Raw genomic sequence first — 19197 nt, 5'->3', positions numbered from 1 at the left:
TTCAGATATTCATCCCAGAATGAGCTCAGTTCCGAGACTCCTGCAGCAGCTCATCATTGCTCTTACAATAAAAGTTTGGTTCAGTGCTTGTACGTCTTCAAGCTCTCAACTCTTTGCGAGTTGCCTCCATCATCCTCAAAACTTTTATATCAACTTCATCTCCCATGTATATATCAGGCAAGGGATATGCTGCTGGTTAGGATCCTTCGAGGTTTTGTGGATGTGAGAGGAGGGCCAAGAGTCAAATTTAATGACCCAAATGAAAAGAGAGGAAAGGTTGATCTACTCATGGAAATTGAAGATGGGGAAATAATCGATTTTGCTGCTTGTGTTCTTGTAATCTGGTCATGAAACCTCGGCCCATGCGGCTATGTGGGCAATCATCTATCTACATGATGACCATCCACAAATGTTGCAAAAGGCTAAGGTGGGTTTATAGCAAATCACCCTGAAGCAAAACGCAAAGAACAGAAATGAATAAGCCTCTTATGTTTTAATGAATAGATGCTCATCATGTTTACATGTGAGCAGGTCATGAGGTGGGAGTTTGTGTGCATCAAAGTAAAGCTGAGCAGATGGGGCTGCAATCTGCATTGAGTTGGGATACATTAATGCTAACCAAATTTCAGAAATCTTCAAACAAGAATAAACATGACCACTAAGACCAAGACCATAATCTCGGATGTTAGTATGCAACCAAAGTGAAGTTCCAAGCACAATCATGGATTGTAATATCTGCATTTGTTCATGTTTTCTGATAGACAGAATATAGCCACAAAAATGCTGATGGCAACCCAACATTGTGGAGAAAGTTTCTTTTGACTTGAAGCTTAGAGATTAACTGCACCCAGATTCCAGCACAGGCTGAATTCTAGTAGAAAAGTGTAAATATGCAGAGTTGAGCTCCATCCTAGTCCTAATAACTTACAATTTGTAAGAGAAATGAAATGATATCAAGTATGAACAGCATGACCTAGAGAATACACAGAGCAAAACCAGAAAAGCAAATGAAATTGCAAGCTGGAGTGCCCCATGCCAATGGTAACAGATTGATCTTGTGGGATCATTGCTTGCTAAGAATGAAAGGGACACAAGAGACAAGACTTCAATCCCAGTATTTATTAAATACTAACTACCAGCTATCAGCATTTTGAAGTCTCCTGCATGGTGGCTACCCCACATTTTTTGGGGTTCATTTGCTTTGTATAAACAATCATTTGAAAATTTTGAATCTTACCTGCTTATATTAAAAATCAAAAGCTAAATTCTGGTGCTAATGGACAGATATGTTTAAGCAAAGTCTTGACAGAGATATGAAATGTGATATTTCACCAGAAGCTCACACTTGAAGGTGATGTGCTAAGCATGCTGTGCTCACATCTCATCCATATCATGTGGGCTAATTTAGTACTACCCATGCTTGTAGGGTACCCCCTTTCTTATTCCCCCTAACTTAGGGAAATGACAAGTGCAGCAAAGCTTATGAAAATATCCCTCCAACTCACCCCACCTTTTTGTTTTGTTTTTTTTTTTTTATTTTCCCCCTTTTAGTGAATTCCAAACAACTGAAAGAAAATAAAAAGGCTGTCTCATAGGTAATGAAAAAGCCTAAAAATAGGGGATGTTTGGTTCATAAGAAAATCTTCTTTGCAAGATTTTGTTTCATGTAGTTCATTGGTGGAATGATTGGGAAATGGAAAATTGATGCTACTCCTTTAACTAACCTTTGTCCTCAATGGGGGAATCTTGATACCCAATCCCAACCCAGAGCCCATCTAGGTGCAAAAATGCCACTAACAATTTTAGTCAAAAATTCTTATTTATTTATGTATATATATTGGTTGAGTTATTATTATTATACAAATGATTCAAACTTACAATCTCTATTGTTTTCTTTACAAACAAAACTAGCATAAAAGGAGCATCAAAAAGTATCCTTGAAGTAACCTTCCAAGGTCTAATTCCATCATACAATGATGATAAACAGTTCCATTGATGTTTTATGCCACCAAATTTTTATATATATATAATATTTTAAAAAATTCTTAAATTATTTTAAAAAATTTAAATAAATTTTTATTTTTTATTACGTTTAATCAAATCCTTATTTTCTTATTAATCAAAATATCATTTACCATTTTATGTTACGTCAATATTTATGTGACATGTTAATATAACATGATAATATAATTATGTGATATTTTTATTTTTCACGTTAATGTAATATAAACATAAAATGACAAATGACATTTTAATTAATAATAAATAAGTTTACCATTAATCATAAAAAACTATTTGATCTAATATAAAAATATAGAGACTCGAATAAACTCAATAGAAGTATAAAAATTTATTTAAAATAATTCAAAAGTTTTTTAAGAGCTATTCAAATTTTAAAATTTCTTTTAGTGCTCTACCAGCACTGAAATCATACACAATAAAAACCAAATTATCTAAAAAAGAGAGTAGGAATTATGAATTTCACCTAAAAGAAATGATGGTCTATGAATATATATATTTAATCCAATTACCTACAAGGAGTTATGGATTCCTCTGTTTTGTGATATACCTTTCACCAATAAATCAGTGTCTGCCCTCATTTATTCTTCTTCTTCTTCTAATTATATTTTCCACCTTCCTTTTCTTGGATTTGAGAATCATCCCATGTGAAGTTGTGTGAGCTTCCCATCAAGAAAGACAGAAAAGTTCCCATATCAACCTTATGGTGGGTTTTCACTGCCTATGATTGTATGGGAAAGGTGAGTTCACAATCTGAATTTTTTTTTTTTTTTTAACCGTGAAAGCCTCATTGCTTCTATGGAAACTTGTGCTTTTAACTGTGGGGGGTCCAAAAAAGTAAAAAGAAAAAAAAGTAAAAATGATTTTCACTTAATAGACAACAAATTACTAAATTACTAGTACTACTAAAGAACTATTTGAAATTCAGTAAACAATTAATTTCCCACCCTATAACAAGTCAAACACTAATTACTCGAGGTAACTAGGGGAATTTATTAGCTATAGTAAATTTTTTTACAAACTTTTAGGTTTATTTCTTTTTTCCCAAATTACCCTTGTCTAAAAAATCAATACACTATTTACCAATAAGTTCTTTGAGGGGTATTGAAGTAAAATGAAAAAAAAAAGGGGAAAAATTCCAGACCCAATGACATATCACTTTCCTTTTATTTGTGATCCCATGTGAGTATCCCTCGAAGCAAGTGACCTCTCAACCATAAAAATACAAAGGCATTTGCCTAATCTTCTTTCCCCTGGTGGCCCTGTTTCCCCCCACTTTTGCTGTTCTTTCATTTGTCTCTCATATTTGTACTTAACAAATCTCAGTTATCCCAATGATTTAAACCCCAAAATTCTTTGTTTATGATTAAATATTCTGTATTAATTTTTTTAGTAGAACTTGTTTGATAAAAGCTTGTAGTTATGTACAAGTGTGTGGTGGTCTACTTCATGAGTTCATGCGGTCTTTTACAACAAAAAGGGCTTTGATAATCATGCTTAATGATTAAAATAGTGTGATTTTCAGAGGAAAGTGAGCTTTTCAGATCTTCTTTTTTAATTTTTTGAGTAGCTCAAGGGTTTTAGGACACTGTTATTTTTGCAGGTAAAGCTGAAGGGTATGTTTCTAATGCTTTTGAGAAAAGGGATAGAGTCTTGATGATATGACTCACTTTGGGGGAGGGGATTGTAGTCAAAGTTCATGACCTGGGTTCTTGCCTCCTGGGCTTTTGGTTTTGTGTTCTGTGAAGATTGAGACTCCTCAGTGAGCTTTTTTCATTTTTTTGGGTTTTCTTCTTGGGTTGTTCACTTGTTCTTGCAATGAAGGAATATCTTCTTCAACTTTATTAATAGTAAGTTTTCCCTCCTTTGTAAAGCTAAAGGGTATTTTGAGTGGAAAGTTTTGTGTATTTTGAGTTGTTTTTGTAATGTGAATTAGAGAGGGGAGGGTTGAAAATGAAATCTTTGAGTAGTGTAGGACTTGGCTTGAGCATAGTTTTTGGTTGTCTGGTGTTAGCTTTGGTTGCTGAGCTATATTACTTGTTGTGGTGGAAGAAGAGGTTAACAAGCAGAGATATTGAAAATGATTACAGCAATCCAGCTAGGGAGTTCTTTTACATGTTTTGCTGGAAAAGGTCATCTTCCATGAGTCATACAGCTTTGAATCCTCAAGAAATTAGAATGACAGAAGAACAGCAGCAATCTCATCATCATCAGCTTCATCTTCACTCAAACAAAGATTTGTTGCTCAAGCCTAATTTTGGTCACCATGATGATCCTCATGGCATGGAGAATGAGCTACTGAGGCTACATAGTCTTTCAGGGCCACCGAGATTTCTCTTCACAATCATTGAAGAAACAAAGGAGGATTTGGAGTCTGAGGAAGCCAAGTCTAAGTGTGATAACAAGAGTAGAGTAGGGTCTAGAGGGAGGAGTATGAGTGATCTACTTCTCACTGTGGAAACTCCATATCTAACCCCTCTTGCTTCTCCACCATTTTTCACTCCCCCTCTTACTCCCATGGAAGCTTGTTATAGTCACCAAGGATTCAACCCTTTATTTGAATCCACAACTGATGCAGAGTTTAATAGGATAAGGTCATCTCCTCCTCCAAAGTTCAAGTTCTTGCAAGAAGCAGAGGAGAAACTTCATAGGAAAAAGTTAATGGAAGAAGTTCACAACAGTGATGAATTTGGACCATTTGGTCAAGAAAATGGTGACATGACTCCTCCTTCAAAGTATCTCAAAGATGAAGAAGACGGATCTTTCATCACAATAATTGTTGACAGGAGCAAAGAAAGAGGGTTTAATCACAATTACCAACAACAACTCCATTCAAGTACTTCCCAGGTACTTCCTCTTAGTTCTTCACCTTCAACATTCAAGTCACCAGCCAGGAATACTCCCATCTAACAAATATTTTTAGAGAGTTTCATCATGACCAACCAAACTAGAAATGAAAATTCCTTTTTTCTTTTCTGCTGTCCTTTTAGGTTTTGATTTATTATTCCTTTTTTTTTTTTTTTTGCTTATTTGCTATGTATCTTTTCGTTAAGGGAGAGAGACAACATTCTCTTCCAGAACATGATGATGTGAGGTGGTCTTAATGCAAGTGGGAGGGGGACTAGTGGGGTTACTTGTTTTATTTCAATCTCCATGTCTCCCCTGAGCTGTTTGATACATGTAATCATTCCCATGAGTGAATTCAATTACTAATGTTCTTTCAAAGATCAATCCCTTTACTTATTTCTCTAACAAAATTCTATGCATAATCAAGTTATTGACAGTTTGATATTCCTCTGCTGGATTATTATTGTTGTTTAGTGTTTACTCAAATGACAATCTTTGGGGTACATAATGTGATGTGGACCGTCTGATAAACATCTGACAAAAGTAGATGGAAGTGGGGTTTTGCGTGGGGCCAAGATGAGTAGAGTTCTATCTATAATCTGTGTGTGAATGAGAAAGAAGGTACACTACACTTCAACAAAGTGACAAAACTGGAAAAAACACAAAGAGGGAAGAAAAAGGGCGGGGGCAGAAGGGTAGTGACTTCTTGTAAGATGCCCCTTTAGGCTTTTTCCAAAACAACGGAGGAGGATGCAATTGCCCGTGAGAGTGTGTCTGGTGGGCATACGGCCGAAAGCTACCCAACCCTGAAAAATCATTACAGTTTTTCCCTCTTTCTACATTAATTGCTGGGGACTGGGAGAGAAGCTCCATGGCTCTTTAATCATGAACTCATGCTCTTATATATTTGTTCTTTTCCTCTTCGATACACAGCTGCAAATATAACTGTTGGTTCCTTTTTTTAAGAGGGAATTGGAGTTAGAATCCTGTTTCTTTAATAAGAGATAAAAGATACGTGTATTTATTATTGAATCAAATATTTTAATATAATTTATCTATTTGGAATGTGTCATAAACAAATGCTTGTTAGATACACTTATCACGGACATGTGTCTTGAATTTTCTAAAGTCGTACCTCTAAGAGAAAAGAGATTCACTTTGATCCGAATTTATCTCGATTCAAAAGACATGCTGCTTAAAGGAGAAAGATTCACTATGATCCGAGTTTATCTTGATTTGTGACGGCTGACAAAAGTGAATCTCTATCCTCTAAGAGGCATGTCTTTTGAAAAGTATGCACCCATGACATACAGACTTCAGTGTAGTGTGATAGTTTCAAAGCCTTGTGCCCTTTTACTTTCAAAGTGGGCAGGTTGGAAACTTGGATAAAGAAAGATTGTGGTTGCAGTGACGCAGCACTTAGATCTTTTTGCAAAAGAGAAAACACTAGTAAAATGCAGATGAACTTGTTTCAGATTTAAAATTGAAGTAAATTATGGAAGAAATCAACAGCCCCTAGTATTTGATAAAGTTAAGCAACATGTCTGAGTTGTTCCTCAAATGCAGTAAATTTGCTTTCATGACCACACCCTAAGAGAGTTGAGTCCTGATTTAAAGATGCATCCATGACGATAAGGGAAAACGACAAAGAGGAGCAATGTGATTAATCAACTAAAATAGGGATATCCTGTCTTACAAAGTTAACAATATTATGACATCGATCCTGTCATCCTCCTCTGAGATTATACATTGAAACTTGTTAATAAAATACAGGCTGAACTTTTTAAATACATGCATCTTCACACCAGGGGATGGAAATCAGTGGGTTTAGAAACGAAAAATGAGAAAAGATGAGTACAACTACAAGTCGGATATGTAAACATTGTGGTCCAATAAGGATGGGAGTGCAATGGAATTCAAAGATGAATAAATTACCAACCCAATGAGGTGAAGAGTAGAAATGGTGTCAAATGATTCCCAAGGCAGCGAGATCCGTCATTCCAAGTTCAGCACAGAGTGGGTTCAAGCCAGGTTCTTCCAAAAGGCTGAAGGCAGTACATCCGTAGTAGGAATGATATATATCTGGTTGCATCTCGGGATACTTACTGAAACCTCCAAACTGGTAAAATTGGATATAATATAATTATCCAAAAAATAGAAGGATGTAAGTGACAGATAAGGGTTATTATAGTATTAGATTACATACATGTACATGATGCAAAGCCAACTGTTTTCAACATTTTAAGCTTCACATTTACCTCTTAATGCCTTAATCCTATTTTCCTTTGCTCTTAATTTCAATTTCCCTATTGCAAAGGCATTTAATATAGAAATTTCAATAATCCCTCCCTCCCTCAATAATTGCTTTCAGATAAATAAATCATTCGTTCTAATTAGGAGATGTTGATTACCATTAAAGACTATTTTTAAAGTTTTCAGGCACTGGTGCCAGCTTTAAGCAACCAAGAAAGCAGCTTCTTATCTTCCACGGATCATGGAAGGCTGTTCCATTTACTTTATTATTTTAAATGCAAAGAGCATATTAAATAACAAACTACACATGAACAATTCTACAACCACTATTTATATATGGGTGTGTTTGAATGCATGCTGAATTTAGACTTTGTGAGGCAGTAGCAGCACCTCAGACTGACAAGTCAGCAAAAAACTGCGCAAAGCAATCTTGTCAATGAATTTGTATCCCCCTAGGATCCTTAAAACTGCCCCAATCCTACACAAAAGCATTATCTCATCAACAGAAAGACGGCTTATAATATGTAACAAAAAATGGTTTTTCTTATACTTACCAAAATGCATAGCATGTATCACTAGCTTTATTGGCTCTGCCTTGAAATCCACCATCAGTTGCCTGCCTCTGTTTGAGAGAGAAGAGAAGAGGAGAGGATGAAATCACTCTTGGGGCAAAAGAATGCAAAGGTGCCTAACATTCAACTCAAAAATTGAGTTTGCACACAGAGATAACAATAATGAATCATCTCTGAAAATATATTTGCTTTATTAGCGTTTTTTATGTTCTTAATGGCCTTTTAGGGGTCCATTTTCTACTTCTAGATATTAAACTAAAAACTGTATCTTCCTGACATGGTAAGTAATGCTTCTAGATTTTAAATGGCGAAAGTAAACCTGCATACTCCAATCCAGCAATAACGGCACATTTATGATGGAAGATGATGCATTTTTTGAGAGAAGATCATCTTCAATGTATCCCATTAACCGAAGAGATGCCACAGCACAATACGTGCCACCCCCTGCATCACTAAGATTAATGCTGTTGGTAAATAACATCCAGTGAATAGAACTTCAAAACTAAAGAAACTATAGCATGAAGCAGTTTCATGCTGATACTTTTCCTACTAAAAAATAGACCCACCAGCAAATGACACTGAAAAATGTGATAATTTAAAAACAGAAGTGGTTTGGGTGAAACAAAAATGAAATGGCATCAGTTAAGTAAGACTAAACTCATGCTCAGCCTAATTTGTTTATAAACTCATGAAGTCTAAGAGAAATGAGAAAATTACAGATTAACAGTGATTAGACCTGCTCTATGTGCATAGAGTTGACAGAACATATATCAGCAATTACACAACATGTTATTTAACTCACCATGTGATTCTGAACCAGGCGATAAGCCAAAGCCACCGTCATAAGACTGAAAGAATAAAATCACTTCTACTTCAGTATATATGGCATAACATAAAAATAAAATGGAAACATTGAGAATTGAGCACTGAAGTACAGGCATACCTGGCAATTTAAGATGTACTCCTTGGCTTTCTCTCGATCCATGCCACTCCAATCCTCCAACATAAAACAGACAGCAGCTGATACACCAATTAGCTATACTGACATTTCATTATGGAGAACTCCAATTGATAGAGCTTTTGTAACTGTGTAATGATTCAGTTCTTACCAGCACAATATACAAATCGAAGATCTGTCTCTGCCCCAACATGCAAGGGCATAAAACTGCAAGATCAATAAAAAAAGAAAGAAAAAGTCAGCTTTATGCAGTAGTAATCAGTGTAGAAGATAAAAATTTTCCCTTTTCTTTTCTATTCTTCGCTGGTGCATAAGAACATTATCAGGGTACTTTCATTGCTTTTACAAACAATATGCATAGTTAGATGTTGATGAAAAATATCAATCAATATACATCTCTATGAAGCATCCAAAGAAGATTTATTCAGTAAATAGTAGTATTTAAGAAGAATACTTTGAAGAATACCTTCCATCAGGCTGCTGAAGGTTTCTCATTGAAATCAATATTGATTCTTTGTCTATAGTCAAGAGATTATATCCAACAGTCTTTAGTATGGCTAGGGCACAATATGTGCTTGCCAAGTGACCGGCATTATATGGTGAAAGCTATATGCAGAATAAACAGATTAACTAAACAATTAAAATAATAATAAGAAAAAAGATAATGTACAATGAGTTTCTCTTACCCCATTTTCATCAGGAGGGAATTGTGAAGTCCTAGAACCATGAAACCCGTAAAATTGACCTACACAAATCACATCTCTGTTTAGAAAATCTTTTCTTTTTTCTTATATCAAAGTACAATAGAGCATCAAAACCCAACAAAATAATACAACATTTTTCAGCAAAAGCCCAAACCATTTTTCAGTTCAGCTTTACTTTGCGGGTGAGCTTGAAATGATAAAACCCAATTGGCAACTCTGTCCTTGTCGACCTAAAATACATAGAAAACCATAATCAATAAACATTTTTAAAACTTTTTCATGAAGGTATATACAGCTAATTAACTAGACAAATTCAGAATCAAATTGTCTTAGAAAGGGATTTCTTTTATTTCTTACTTTTCACTAGAAAATACAAGTATGAGACAAATGTTATAAGAGTTTAATTAAAGAAAGGTTCTTCAAGTATTTTTTATGAAGGTATAAACAGCTAATTCAGTATTGCAATCAGAATCAAAATTCTCTAAAAAGAAAATTAAAATTTAATATTTTATCTCTTAATTCAGTCAAAATATGATAAATTTGATTACTTTGTTCAAAGACTTCTCCAATCAACCAGTAAACAATTACTACAAAATTAGATACTGCTATTTACTTTATCTCTTTTTATCTAATTTTAATTTTTTAACTTCAAATCAACATTTTCTGCCAAACCGTAACCCAAAATGTTCTAAAACAAAAAATTCGAAAAATAATAAGCAAATTTAAAGGTTACGCGATCTAAGGCTTGGAGGAGGTGAAGGCCAGAGATGGTGAAAAATGCGAGAGTGAGGCGATTGATCTCCTGCGACTGGTAGTAGTGAGGTATCAAATTGTACATCATCTCCAAGAACGCCACGTGTCGATCTCTGTCGAAGTACGGCAGCGGCGATGACGGTGATGGTAAAGCCGACGGCGATGGCGACGACGTTTCGTCTTCGTCTTCTTCTTCAACGTCGGAATCCGTTGGGTACCAACCTCTCGTCGCCATGCCGATTCCGCTTTTCGAATTTCTAGTCTTTTTTTCTCAGTTACTGAGTTCTGACTTTTTTTTTCTGTTTTTCTTTTCCTAAAATTCTTTTGCTAATAGAATAAATTTTAGTATTAAATTAATTTTTATAAATTTTAAAATAATGATTCACAAGTGCAAACGGTCGGTACCCTACTAAAATTTCAAAAATTGAAAATTCGAATTTATCTTACACAAAAACTTAATGAATTGAATTATTATATTTAATCGAAAAATAATTAATTTAAAAAACTAAATTAAATAATTTTTAAATATAAATAAAATAATTAAAAATTTTGTTAATTAAAAGTTTAATTGTCTGATTTGTTTAATTGAAAAATTAATCACTGAAAATCAAACGAATTGATTAAAATAACCAAATATATAAAATCGAACATCTCAAAATTCATTCTACTTAAATAGAAAATTTCGAAATCCAAATTTGAAATGATTTTGCTCACTCCTAATTATAATGGGTAAAAAGTAATATATATTATTTGGTTTATAATTAAAAAAGAGGGTTGAGTTGGGCAAGTGGCAACTAGCTAAAAGCCAAATTCTCTAAAAAAAAAAAGAAAAAGAAAATCCTAAAACCCTGACAAACTCCATAAATGATAAACCTCTTTTCTTCTAGCAGGCTTCGCTCTAAAAAGAAAACCCTTGTTCTTCACATCCAAAAGGACCCAATTTTCGAAGGAGTAAGTGGGTAGAGCAGCTGGGGTTTTTAATGAAAGGCAGCAACAAAGCCACTGTTTTAAGTCTTGCTCAGAAATGCAAGGTTGCTTCTTTAAAAACTTTCCAGCATTTTTCCATGCTGAAAATTTGCTAACTTTAGTCTATTTGCAGAATATTTTGGCATCAAATTGGCAAGGCCATCTTAATACCATCAAATCTGATGCCAAAGGAAGGTACCCTTTTCATATTTCAGTTCAATGTTTTTGTCTTTCCTTTTTATTCAATTGGGTCTGTTTTGGGTGTTTTGGCTTTGATAAATCAAAGCCTTCAGCTTTATTTAGTTGTTGAAAAGCTGAAATGTGAAGAAAAGAGAAAGAACTTGATATTTAGTTAGTGGAAGTAGTTGAGATTAGCTGTATTCTTTAAGAAATCAAAACAGCAGAACTCAACGAAGTCATGAAGTTTTGGTTTCATTTTCCTTTTTGTTTTATGTCTGATTACGGGTATGTTAAGATAAAGTGAAGAGTTTGTATAACAGTCTTGCTTTGATGGCGTGAATTTGTTAAAGAATCTAAAGAAGAGTTGAGAATCAATTCAGATATATTGTTTGATTGCTTTGAATGATTGTATCACAGTAAGCAGGATATATACACTTCGAAGGTTAAGTACATTTTGAAGAGGGGGAAACCGTATATCTGGGTACCGGAAAATGAGTTACATAATGTGGTATGTTTCTCTAGCTAATGGCTCTACTTTTTTTGTTTTGGATATAAAATAATTTTTTCTGATATTCAAGTATCTTGCCGGTTGGTCCCTTAATCTTGTATTTTCTACTTGTTGAGGTGAAACGGTTTGAATATTCAATGAAGACTGAATAATTCCAGGCTGTTTTGATGACATTTTGAACTTTTGTATTCTCTGTTTGGTTGATTAACTATTTGCAAGAGCTGCTCCTGCATTTGTTCTCGTCAAAGGTTTGAGTATGTATGTCTGTACTCCTTTTAGTTAAATGTTAGTCTTCTGTGTCCTTTCTACTCTCTCCTTGTTTAAGTTTACTATTTATCTTCTCCATCATGTTTCCAGTATAAGCCCTTTATTTACCTTTTATCTTTCTTGGATAAAGTTTAAATTCCATTTCCAAAATATTTTTTACTCTTTAAAGACTACTATGAATGCAGAACTTAATTCCTTAGTTTGTATGAGTTCTTAGAACTTTGAGAAACTATCTAGTCACTGTGTGTACAGAATTCTTGATTATTTCATTATTTCCTATTTGTACGCAGAACACTATAATTGATGAACGTGGTTCATTTTCTGTAGCCAGTCCCTTCCCAGGGCCTCTTGCAAGATTACTTAAATCAATGAACAAGGTTGGTGTCTGTTTTAACTTGCACCACATGTCTTTTGTTGCAAGCAGTATTTTTGTTCCTAGAGGGAGCTTCATTTCTTTGGATAGTATATATTTTTCCAATTGTTCTAATGCTCTTAATAGGAGTAAGTTCCTGAATGACTTGAGCAAGTATTTTGGACGTAAAGCAATAGTATAACTTTCTCTAATACCATGCTGCAGTTTCCGGCTCGGGTTGCTCTAACCGGGGATGTTGTGCCTCTCAAAGATAAAAAGGTAACTATATTTAGAAAAGCATCTATTGTTTTGGGAATTTGGTACAGCAATGAGTAATATGTGCATGATTAGACTGCCCAGATTAGCAGACTTACAAGAATGCAACTGCAGTCTGCATGTATGCATAATTAGATGGTCGAATATTGACCATCATTTGCAGAAATCTTTTTATTTTTGGGTCAATTGTCCATATTATGTAAAGAAAAACAAGGTATGGTCGTCAAACCAACTATATATCGCCAGGTTCAAGTAACTAGTAGCCATATTTGATCTTCCTAACTTTCCTGTGTCCCTATGTGTACAAATATCAAAGCAACCAAGATGACACTTTCCGACTGATAAGCTATTAAAGATAAAATAGTAGAAACTGAGTATTTGTGAATATTAGTAATTTATTTATCTGTTTCTCTAAATTTTAGAAACATCATATAAATAAGTTTTTGGGATTCTGATTTATTAAGTGTCTAGTAAAGCCCCATTAACCTGATATTTTAACAATGTGATCCTTTCAGGATAAAGGCTTTTTTGGAATATTAACCATCATTTGCAGAAATCGTATGTCTGATAGTCAATCTTAAATTTTCTTCTTCTTTCCCATGGCTGAGTCTTCCTATGGCACGGCATAGGACTTTATTTTGAAGAGTCCTACAACCACTGTCAACTTTATTTTTATTGTTCATGTTATAGGCTCAGTCAGCTGCAGAAACCCTTAAAGAAGTCATGCTCTCTGAGGAGAAAGCAGTTAAAGAATTTAGTTATACAGTTTCTGGTGTATTAAGTTCTTCTAACCACTTGTCCACATCTCGAAGTGAAAACCTTAAGGAGCTGCTTGATGGGGGTGAAAAGTATGTGATTTATAAGTTCAATCTAAGGTATCCACTTTGACTCAGATTGTTGGTTTGGTATAATGAGTAACTGTAGATATTGCCATCACATTGAACCCAGTGTCAATGATGCTTGGTTTCGCTTCTCTGCTGATTCTAGAAAGGGTGATATCATATCATATCCTCAAAGAAGGTTCATATCTGAAGTTGTCTGTAGCATGTAATTGCCTTGAAAAATAATGCAGACATGTTAAGAGGTAGCACCTGCTATTAAAACCTGCAAGAAACTGTTATTTGAGGGTTGTTAATATGTTACTTTTGGTTTTTAAGTTATCGATGATTGAAGTGCTGTCTGAAAGAGGAACCAATAGGGATCCTCATGTTATATATTGAAGCTTCAATGTTATGGTAAATTCCTGTTCAATATGATTTTACTTGAGGAATAATCATGTATTCAAATCATATAATAAATTTAGCTGAAAGAGTTAGTAAATATGATGAGAATGGGGCTTAGTTTGAGAGAAAGGGAAAATGAAAAAAGAGGCATCTCATGTGTTGACTTTCTGACATTAAATATCTACTATCCAGTTCTTGCATGTTTGTTGATGGCAATGGAGGAACTCATGAAGTAGACTTTGAAGATATAGAAAAGTGTAAAGCTGATTTGCTAGGTAAGACCTCACTGCAGAAACTACTGTTGTTCTATCTTAAGGATAGTAGTGGCATGAATTACAACCATGCAAGTTACATTGCATTTTTCAGACTGTTCTGACCAGATTATATCTTTAATTTGTTTCTTTATAGCACCTTATTCTGCGAAGCTAATTGATGGTATTAATCAAAGCGAAGCAAGGCGCAGAGCACTGATCCTTTTTTGTTTCATATACTTGAATGTAAATGCAAGAGTAAGATTTACTACCCTTGTCCTGCTTTTAATATGTTTTTGTTAATGACTGGCAGATGCAAAAGTTTTAGTTATCTTCCTTGCTTCACTCTCTCACTATACTTTTTTCCTCTTTCAATTTCAATTATGCATATCCTGCTGCTTGTGCTTCTACTTTCTGTGTGTTTGTGTGTGCATTTGGTTTGAAAGATAAGGATTGATTTGATGTTTATATCACTGTATCATGTTCATTTGCTTACTAAATGTGGCCGATAAGTGTGTATTGATTGAATGCATGAAACAATGGGGCTAAGGCTGTTAATTTCACCATGGAAAGTTGTAGATCCTCGAGAATAGTCTTCAGTTAATTAATAATGAGCTTCTATAGCATTGGATTGCATTTGTCTGACAATGAACTCAATGTTCTTTCTAGGATGCATACATACTCTCTCTTGATCGTAGGGGATTTGACGTCCTGGGAAAGGTTCGTAGTAAAGCGATGAAGGATGAAGTTGGTGAATATCAATGGAAGCAATTCAGGATAACATTCAAGGAAGAGGCACGAGATGTTGAATCCTTTTGCCATCAACTCGTGCAAATGGAAGAAGAGGCTGTCAAAAAGGTTTCTAGCTACAGTGGTCTGGGATAAAAAGTATAATTGGTCCCTGGAAATCAAGTCAAATTTTGGTTGATTTTTTGTTTCTTTTGTATGCATAAGCTAAAATGAACAAGACTAACAAAGTTTCCAATCCCTGTTTACTCACCCTCAAAAGTTTCGTTGTATATGTTCAACGCTGCTGTTCTTGACTAGAATGAATATTTCTCGTAACAAGGGGGTGGTATTGATATTTCCCAGTAGCAGTTTCTTTCAAATTGTTTTTTTTTTAACTTTAATTTAATCTGTGGCCTATGTTTGCTTGAGGATATAAGCAAGTTTGAAAAGGGAAGAAAATGCAAGCAGAGGCAATGCTCTAGAAGGGAAATTGAATAAACAACGACAACCCTCGAAGGGAAACATTCATTACCTAAAAAGGTATCTCCAAAATAAGATACGAAGTTTTCAAGACAAAATGGTGGAGAATTCCTAAACAAAAACATTCTAAAGATATAAGTCGCAGAAACATAAAAATAACACCATAGGCAAATGCTTGTCATACTTTCTTAAAATTTAATCAACTTCCTCGATCTTGGGACCTGCACCGCTGCCGCCAGCAGGAGGGGCATCATCATCCATGCCAGCACCCATGTCAGCACCCATGTCAGCACCAGCACCCTGGTACATCTTGGCGATGATGGGATTGCAGATGCTCTCAAGCTCCTTCATCTTGTCCTCGAACTCATCGGCCTCAGCTAGCTGGTTGTTATCCAACCATTGGATAGCCCCATCAATGGCATCCTCAATCTTCTTCTTGTCAGTTGGGTCAAGCTTTGAACCAATCTTCTCATCCTTGACTGTGTTCCTCATGTTGTAGGCGTAGTTCTCCAAAGCATTCTTGGCATCAACCTTCTTCTTGTGCTCCTCATCCTCAGCCTTGTATTTCTCTGCCTCCTGGACCATATTTTCAATTTCTTCCTTGGACAATCTACCCTTGTCATTTGTGATTGTAATCTTGTTCTTCTGGCCGGTAGTCTTGTCCTCAGCAGAGACATTCAGGATACCGTTTGCATCAATATCAAAGCAAACAGTGATTTGAGGAACACCCCTAGGTGCTGGAGGAATACCAGAAAGCTCAAACTTACCCAACAAGTTGTTGTCCCTAGTTCTTGCTCTCTCACCCTCATAAACTTGAATCAACACACCCGGCTGGTTATCAGAGTAGGTCGAGAACACCTGCTCCTTCTTGGTGGGAATAGTGGTGTTCCTTGGAATCAAAACAGTCATAACACCACCAGCAGTTTCCAACCCAAGAGACAGAGGGGTAACATCCAAAAGCAATAAATCCTGAACCTTCTCATTTCCTTCACCACTCAAAATGGCGGCCTGGACAGCAGCACCGTAAGCAACAGCCTCATCAGGGTTAATACTCTTGCAAAGCTCCTTGCCATTGAAAAAGTCCTGCAACAACTGCTGCACCTTGGGAATCCTAGTGGAACCGCCAACCAGGACAACATCATGGACACTGCTCTTATCCATCTTAGCATCCCTCAAGCACTTCTCTACAGGCTCCATACACTTCCTAAAAAGATCCATGTTAAGCTCCTCAAACCTCGCACGAGTAATAGTTGAGTAAAAATCAATACCCTCATACAAAGAATCAATCTCAATGGTGGTTTGAGCAGTGGATGAAAGAGTCCTCTTAGCTCTCTCACATGCAGTCCTCAACCTTCTCAATGCTCTGGGGTTCCCACTAATATCCTTCTTATTCTTCCTCTTAAACTCTTGAACAAAATGATTCACCATCCTATTATCAAAATCTTCACCACCCAAATGAGTATCACCAGCGGTAGCCTTAACTTCAAAAATACCTTCTTCAATAGTAAGCAAAGAAACATCAAAAGTACCACCACCCAAATCAAAAATCAAAACGTTCTTTTCACCAACACTGGTGGCTTTCTTATCAAGACCATAAGCAATGGCAGCAGCAGTTGGCTCGTTAATGATTCTCATAACATTAAGCCCAGCAATGACTCCGGCATCCTTGGTGGCTTGCCTTTGGGAATCATTGAAATAAGCAGGGACCGTAACGACAGCGTTTTTGATAGTGGAGCCAAGGTAGGCCTCAGCAATCTCACGCATCTTGATTAAAACCATGGAAGAGATTTCCTCAGCAGCAAATTGTTTCTCTTCACCCTTGTAATTAACAACAATCATGGGCTTATCACCAGGCCCAGCAATAACCTTAAAGGGCCAAAGCTTAATATCGCTTTGGACCGTTGAGTCCGTAAATCTTCTCCCGATTAATCGTTTGGCATCTGTTTTATTATTAAAAACATTCTTAGTCAACCAGCCGAAACATGAACGTCAACGATCCTAGACTCTAGCGTATCAAATAATGACGTCATAAAAAATAAAAAAAAACCGAGAAACATAGATTTACTTATAGATCTAAGAATAATTCGACGTTCTAGATCTGGATAAAAATAAATGAAATTCTTTTAAACAAAAATCCGGGACTGGGAATCAGAAAAATTACCAAAGACGGTGTTGATGGGGTTCATGGCGACTTGGTTCTTAGCAGCGTCGCCGATCAAACGCTCGGTATCAGTAAAAGCGACATAAGACGGAGTCGTACGATTGCCTTGGTCGTTAGCGATGATTTCGACTCTGTCGTGTTGCCATACTCCGACGCACGAGTACGTCGTTCCTAGATCGATCCCGATCGCGGGTCCTTCTCCTTTTCCGGCCATTGCTAAAAATTCCAACAAAAATCAAAGGTAAGATAAAAATCAAAATGGAGAAGAAAGAAGATACGAAAGGGTATCGTTCTTTCGATTTGAACCGTGTGTGTGGTTCGGCGTTAGGGTTGGTGTTTTTATATGGTTTTCGTTTTCTTTGTTTGGGTTCTGGAATGTTCGGAGGGAGAATGGGGATTCTGAGCCGTTGGTTTTAAAAGGATGGACGGCTGATATTCGGTTTTGGATTTGGAAAAAGAGCTGGTCCACGACAATTTTTTGGTTGCGTGTGTTTTTCAAAGTTCGCTTAGCGGGTGAGAATTTTGAGTTTTTTGACGAGGTCGGCCACGCGCTTTGACGGGTCCAGGCTGTTCCGGGTGTGGATCCAAACACAACCCGAAATCCATGCCAATGAATGAGTTTGGGTCTGGTCTCTTTCGTATGAGCTTGAGCCTGAGTATTGCAGAGAGAGAATGCTACACCCAGGGCCCAAGAGATGGACTGGGACTTGTTAGTTCTTGGGCCCGCACCTTTCTTTTAAAGAAAGAATTAAATAACTTTGGGCTTAAGGAAACTAGTTTCGGCAAATTAAGGCCCAACTTTTGTGTTTTGGGCTCATTATTGCCCATCAATCATTGATTTAGTTTTATCAAAAAAAAAAAGGGTGTATGTTTAAAAGCGTTCATAAGTCAGGTTCAGTCCGATTAATATCTCAAGACGAGCTAATGTTTAGAAAATCCTATCCAAAGCTCGACTTGTACATCGTAGACAGGTCTACGCATGTGGTGCGGTGTTACGGGTCCCATATTAAGAGATGAAGCGGGTTTTAAGTTTATAAATAAGGATTTTTTATCACTTAACAAGTATATCTTTTAGATCGAAAAATGAGTCTGTGACAAGTGCAAGTTTTAAGTTTATAAACAAAGATCTTCGATCACTTAATAAGTATGTCTTTTGGGTCGAAAAATAAATTTGTGACAAGTGATATCAGAGTATACTCAGATTTTTACTAATATGGGACTCTCATGAAAGATATCAAAGTCGAAATAGATCTGGATCTGTAAGAGTTTTTTTCTTCTATAGATAAAGAGCCAGTGCAACAGAATGTTACGAGTCCCATAACAATAAAAAAATGAAGTGAGATTTGAGTTTATAAATAAGGACCTTCCTCTACCTAACAAGCAAGTCTTTTAAATTAAAAACGTATATATATATATTAGGTTGTTTAGGAACCTTCCATTTTTATTATTCAGATGGATATTTTTGAACCTAGCCAAATAATGACCTCAAAGCATGTATAGAAAAATTCTAAGATTTGCTACATATTGTGCCCAAAGGGCATTAATTCTTGTATAGTTTTGACGGACGGGGCTCATATTGTGTAATTGTAGAAGAAGGCACCTACAAATGCAATAGTTATTTCTGATTGTTTTAGAGATTAGAGGTGATATTGAGATATAATTATAATATTGTACAGAATCTGCAGTTAGATCATATAT

The 19197-nt window shown here is 35.8% G+C and overlaps 4 protein-coding genes across 4 annotated transcripts; 2 read left to right on the top strand and 2 right to left on the bottom strand.

The window, feature by feature from the left end:
• Positions 3220-5310, top strand: LOC18586113. The gene has a single exon (XM_018129697.1). The coding sequence runs from the start codon at positions 3973-3975 to the stop codon at positions 4927-4929; it is 957 nt and encodes a 318-aa protein (XP_017985186.1). The 5' UTR covers positions 3220-3972; the 3' UTR covers positions 4930-5310.
• LOC18586112 (geranylgeranyl transferase type-1 subunit beta) lies at positions 6499-10412 on the bottom strand. The gene is made up of 11 exons (XM_007009302.2): positions 10087-10412; positions 9508-9583; positions 9336-9394; positions 9116-9255; positions 8801-8856; positions 8635-8711; positions 8494-8539; positions 8011-8135; positions 7674-7741; positions 7510-7597; positions 6499-6985 (listed from the first exon to the last, which is right to left on the bottom strand). The coding sequence occupies exons 1-11, from the start codon at positions 10339-10341 to the stop codon at positions 6833-6835; spliced, it is 1143 nt and encodes a 380-aa protein (XP_007009364.2). The 5' UTR covers positions 10342-10412; the 3' UTR covers positions 6499-6832.
• LOC18586111 lies at positions 10933-15215 on the top strand. The gene is made up of 9 exons (XM_007009301.2): positions 10933-11137; positions 11206-11267; positions 11670-11760; positions 12318-12404; positions 12605-12658; positions 13346-13530; positions 14071-14153; positions 14287-14387; positions 14799-15215. The coding sequence occupies exons 1-9, from the start codon at positions 11087-11089 to the stop codon at positions 15012-15014; spliced, it is 930 nt and encodes a 309-aa protein (XP_007009363.2). The 5' UTR covers positions 10933-11086; the 3' UTR covers positions 15015-15215.
• On the bottom strand, positions 15333-17832 carry LOC18586110 (heat shock cognate 70 kDa protein 2). The gene is made up of 2 exons (XM_007009300.2): positions 17500-17832; positions 15333-17278 (listed from the first exon to the last, which is right to left on the bottom strand). Exons 1-2 carry the CDS (start codon positions 17711-17713, stop codon positions 15534-15536), a joined length of 1959 nt encoding a protein of 652 aa, XP_007009362.2. The 5' UTR covers positions 17714-17832; the 3' UTR covers positions 15333-15533.

The sequence above is a fragment of the Theobroma cacao genome, chromosome 10, assembly GCF_000208745.1.
Source record: "Theobroma cacao cultivar B97-61/B2 chromosome 10, Criollo_cocoa_genome_V2, whole genome shotgun sequence".
In the NCBI taxonomy this organism is placed as follows: Eukaryota; Viridiplantae; Streptophyta; class Magnoliopsida; order Malvales; family Malvaceae; genus Theobroma; species Theobroma cacao.
Note: the sequence above shows the minus strand (reverse complement) of the source record. Positions and strands in the feature narration are given on the sequence as shown.

Bases quoted from the DNA above. Each gene is read 5' to 3' on its own strand.
- LOC18586112 (XM_007009302.2), bottom strand. From the start codon at position 10,341: ATGGCGACGAGAGGTTGGTACCCAACGGATTCCGACGTTGAAGAAGAA. The intron at 8,857-9,115 runs GTATTCTTCAAA...TTGATCTTGCAG, and splicing joins CTTCAGCAGCCTGATGGAAG to TTTTATGCCCTTGCATGTTG. The intron at 6,986-7,509 runs GTGCTGCTACTG...CAATTTTACCAG, and splicing joins TGCTGACTTGTCAGTCTGAG to TTTGGAGGTTTCAGTAAGTA.
- LOC18586111 (XM_007009301.2), top strand. From the start codon at position 11,087: ATGAAAGGCAGCAACAAAGCCACTGTTTTAAGTCTTGCTCAGAAATGC. The intron at 11,761-12,317 runs GTATGTTTCTCT...ATTTGTACGCAG, and splicing joins AAAATGAGTTACATAATGTG to AACACTATAATTGATGAACG. The intron at 14,388-14,798 runs GTAAGATTTACT...TGTTCTTTCTAG, and splicing joins ACTTGAATGTAAATGCAAGA to GATGCATACATACTCTCTCT.
- LOC18586110 (XM_007009300.2), bottom strand. From the start codon at position 17,713: ATGGCCGGAAAAGGAGAAGGACCCGCGATCGGGATCGATCTAGGAACG. The intron at 17,279-17,499 runs GTAATTTTTCTG...ATAATAAAACAG, and splicing joins CCCCATCAACACCGTCTTTG to ATGCCAAACGATTAATCGGG.
- LOC18586113 (XM_018129697.1), top strand. From the start codon at position 3,973: ATGAAATCTTTGAGTAGTGTAGGACTTGGCTTGAGCATAGTTTTTGGT.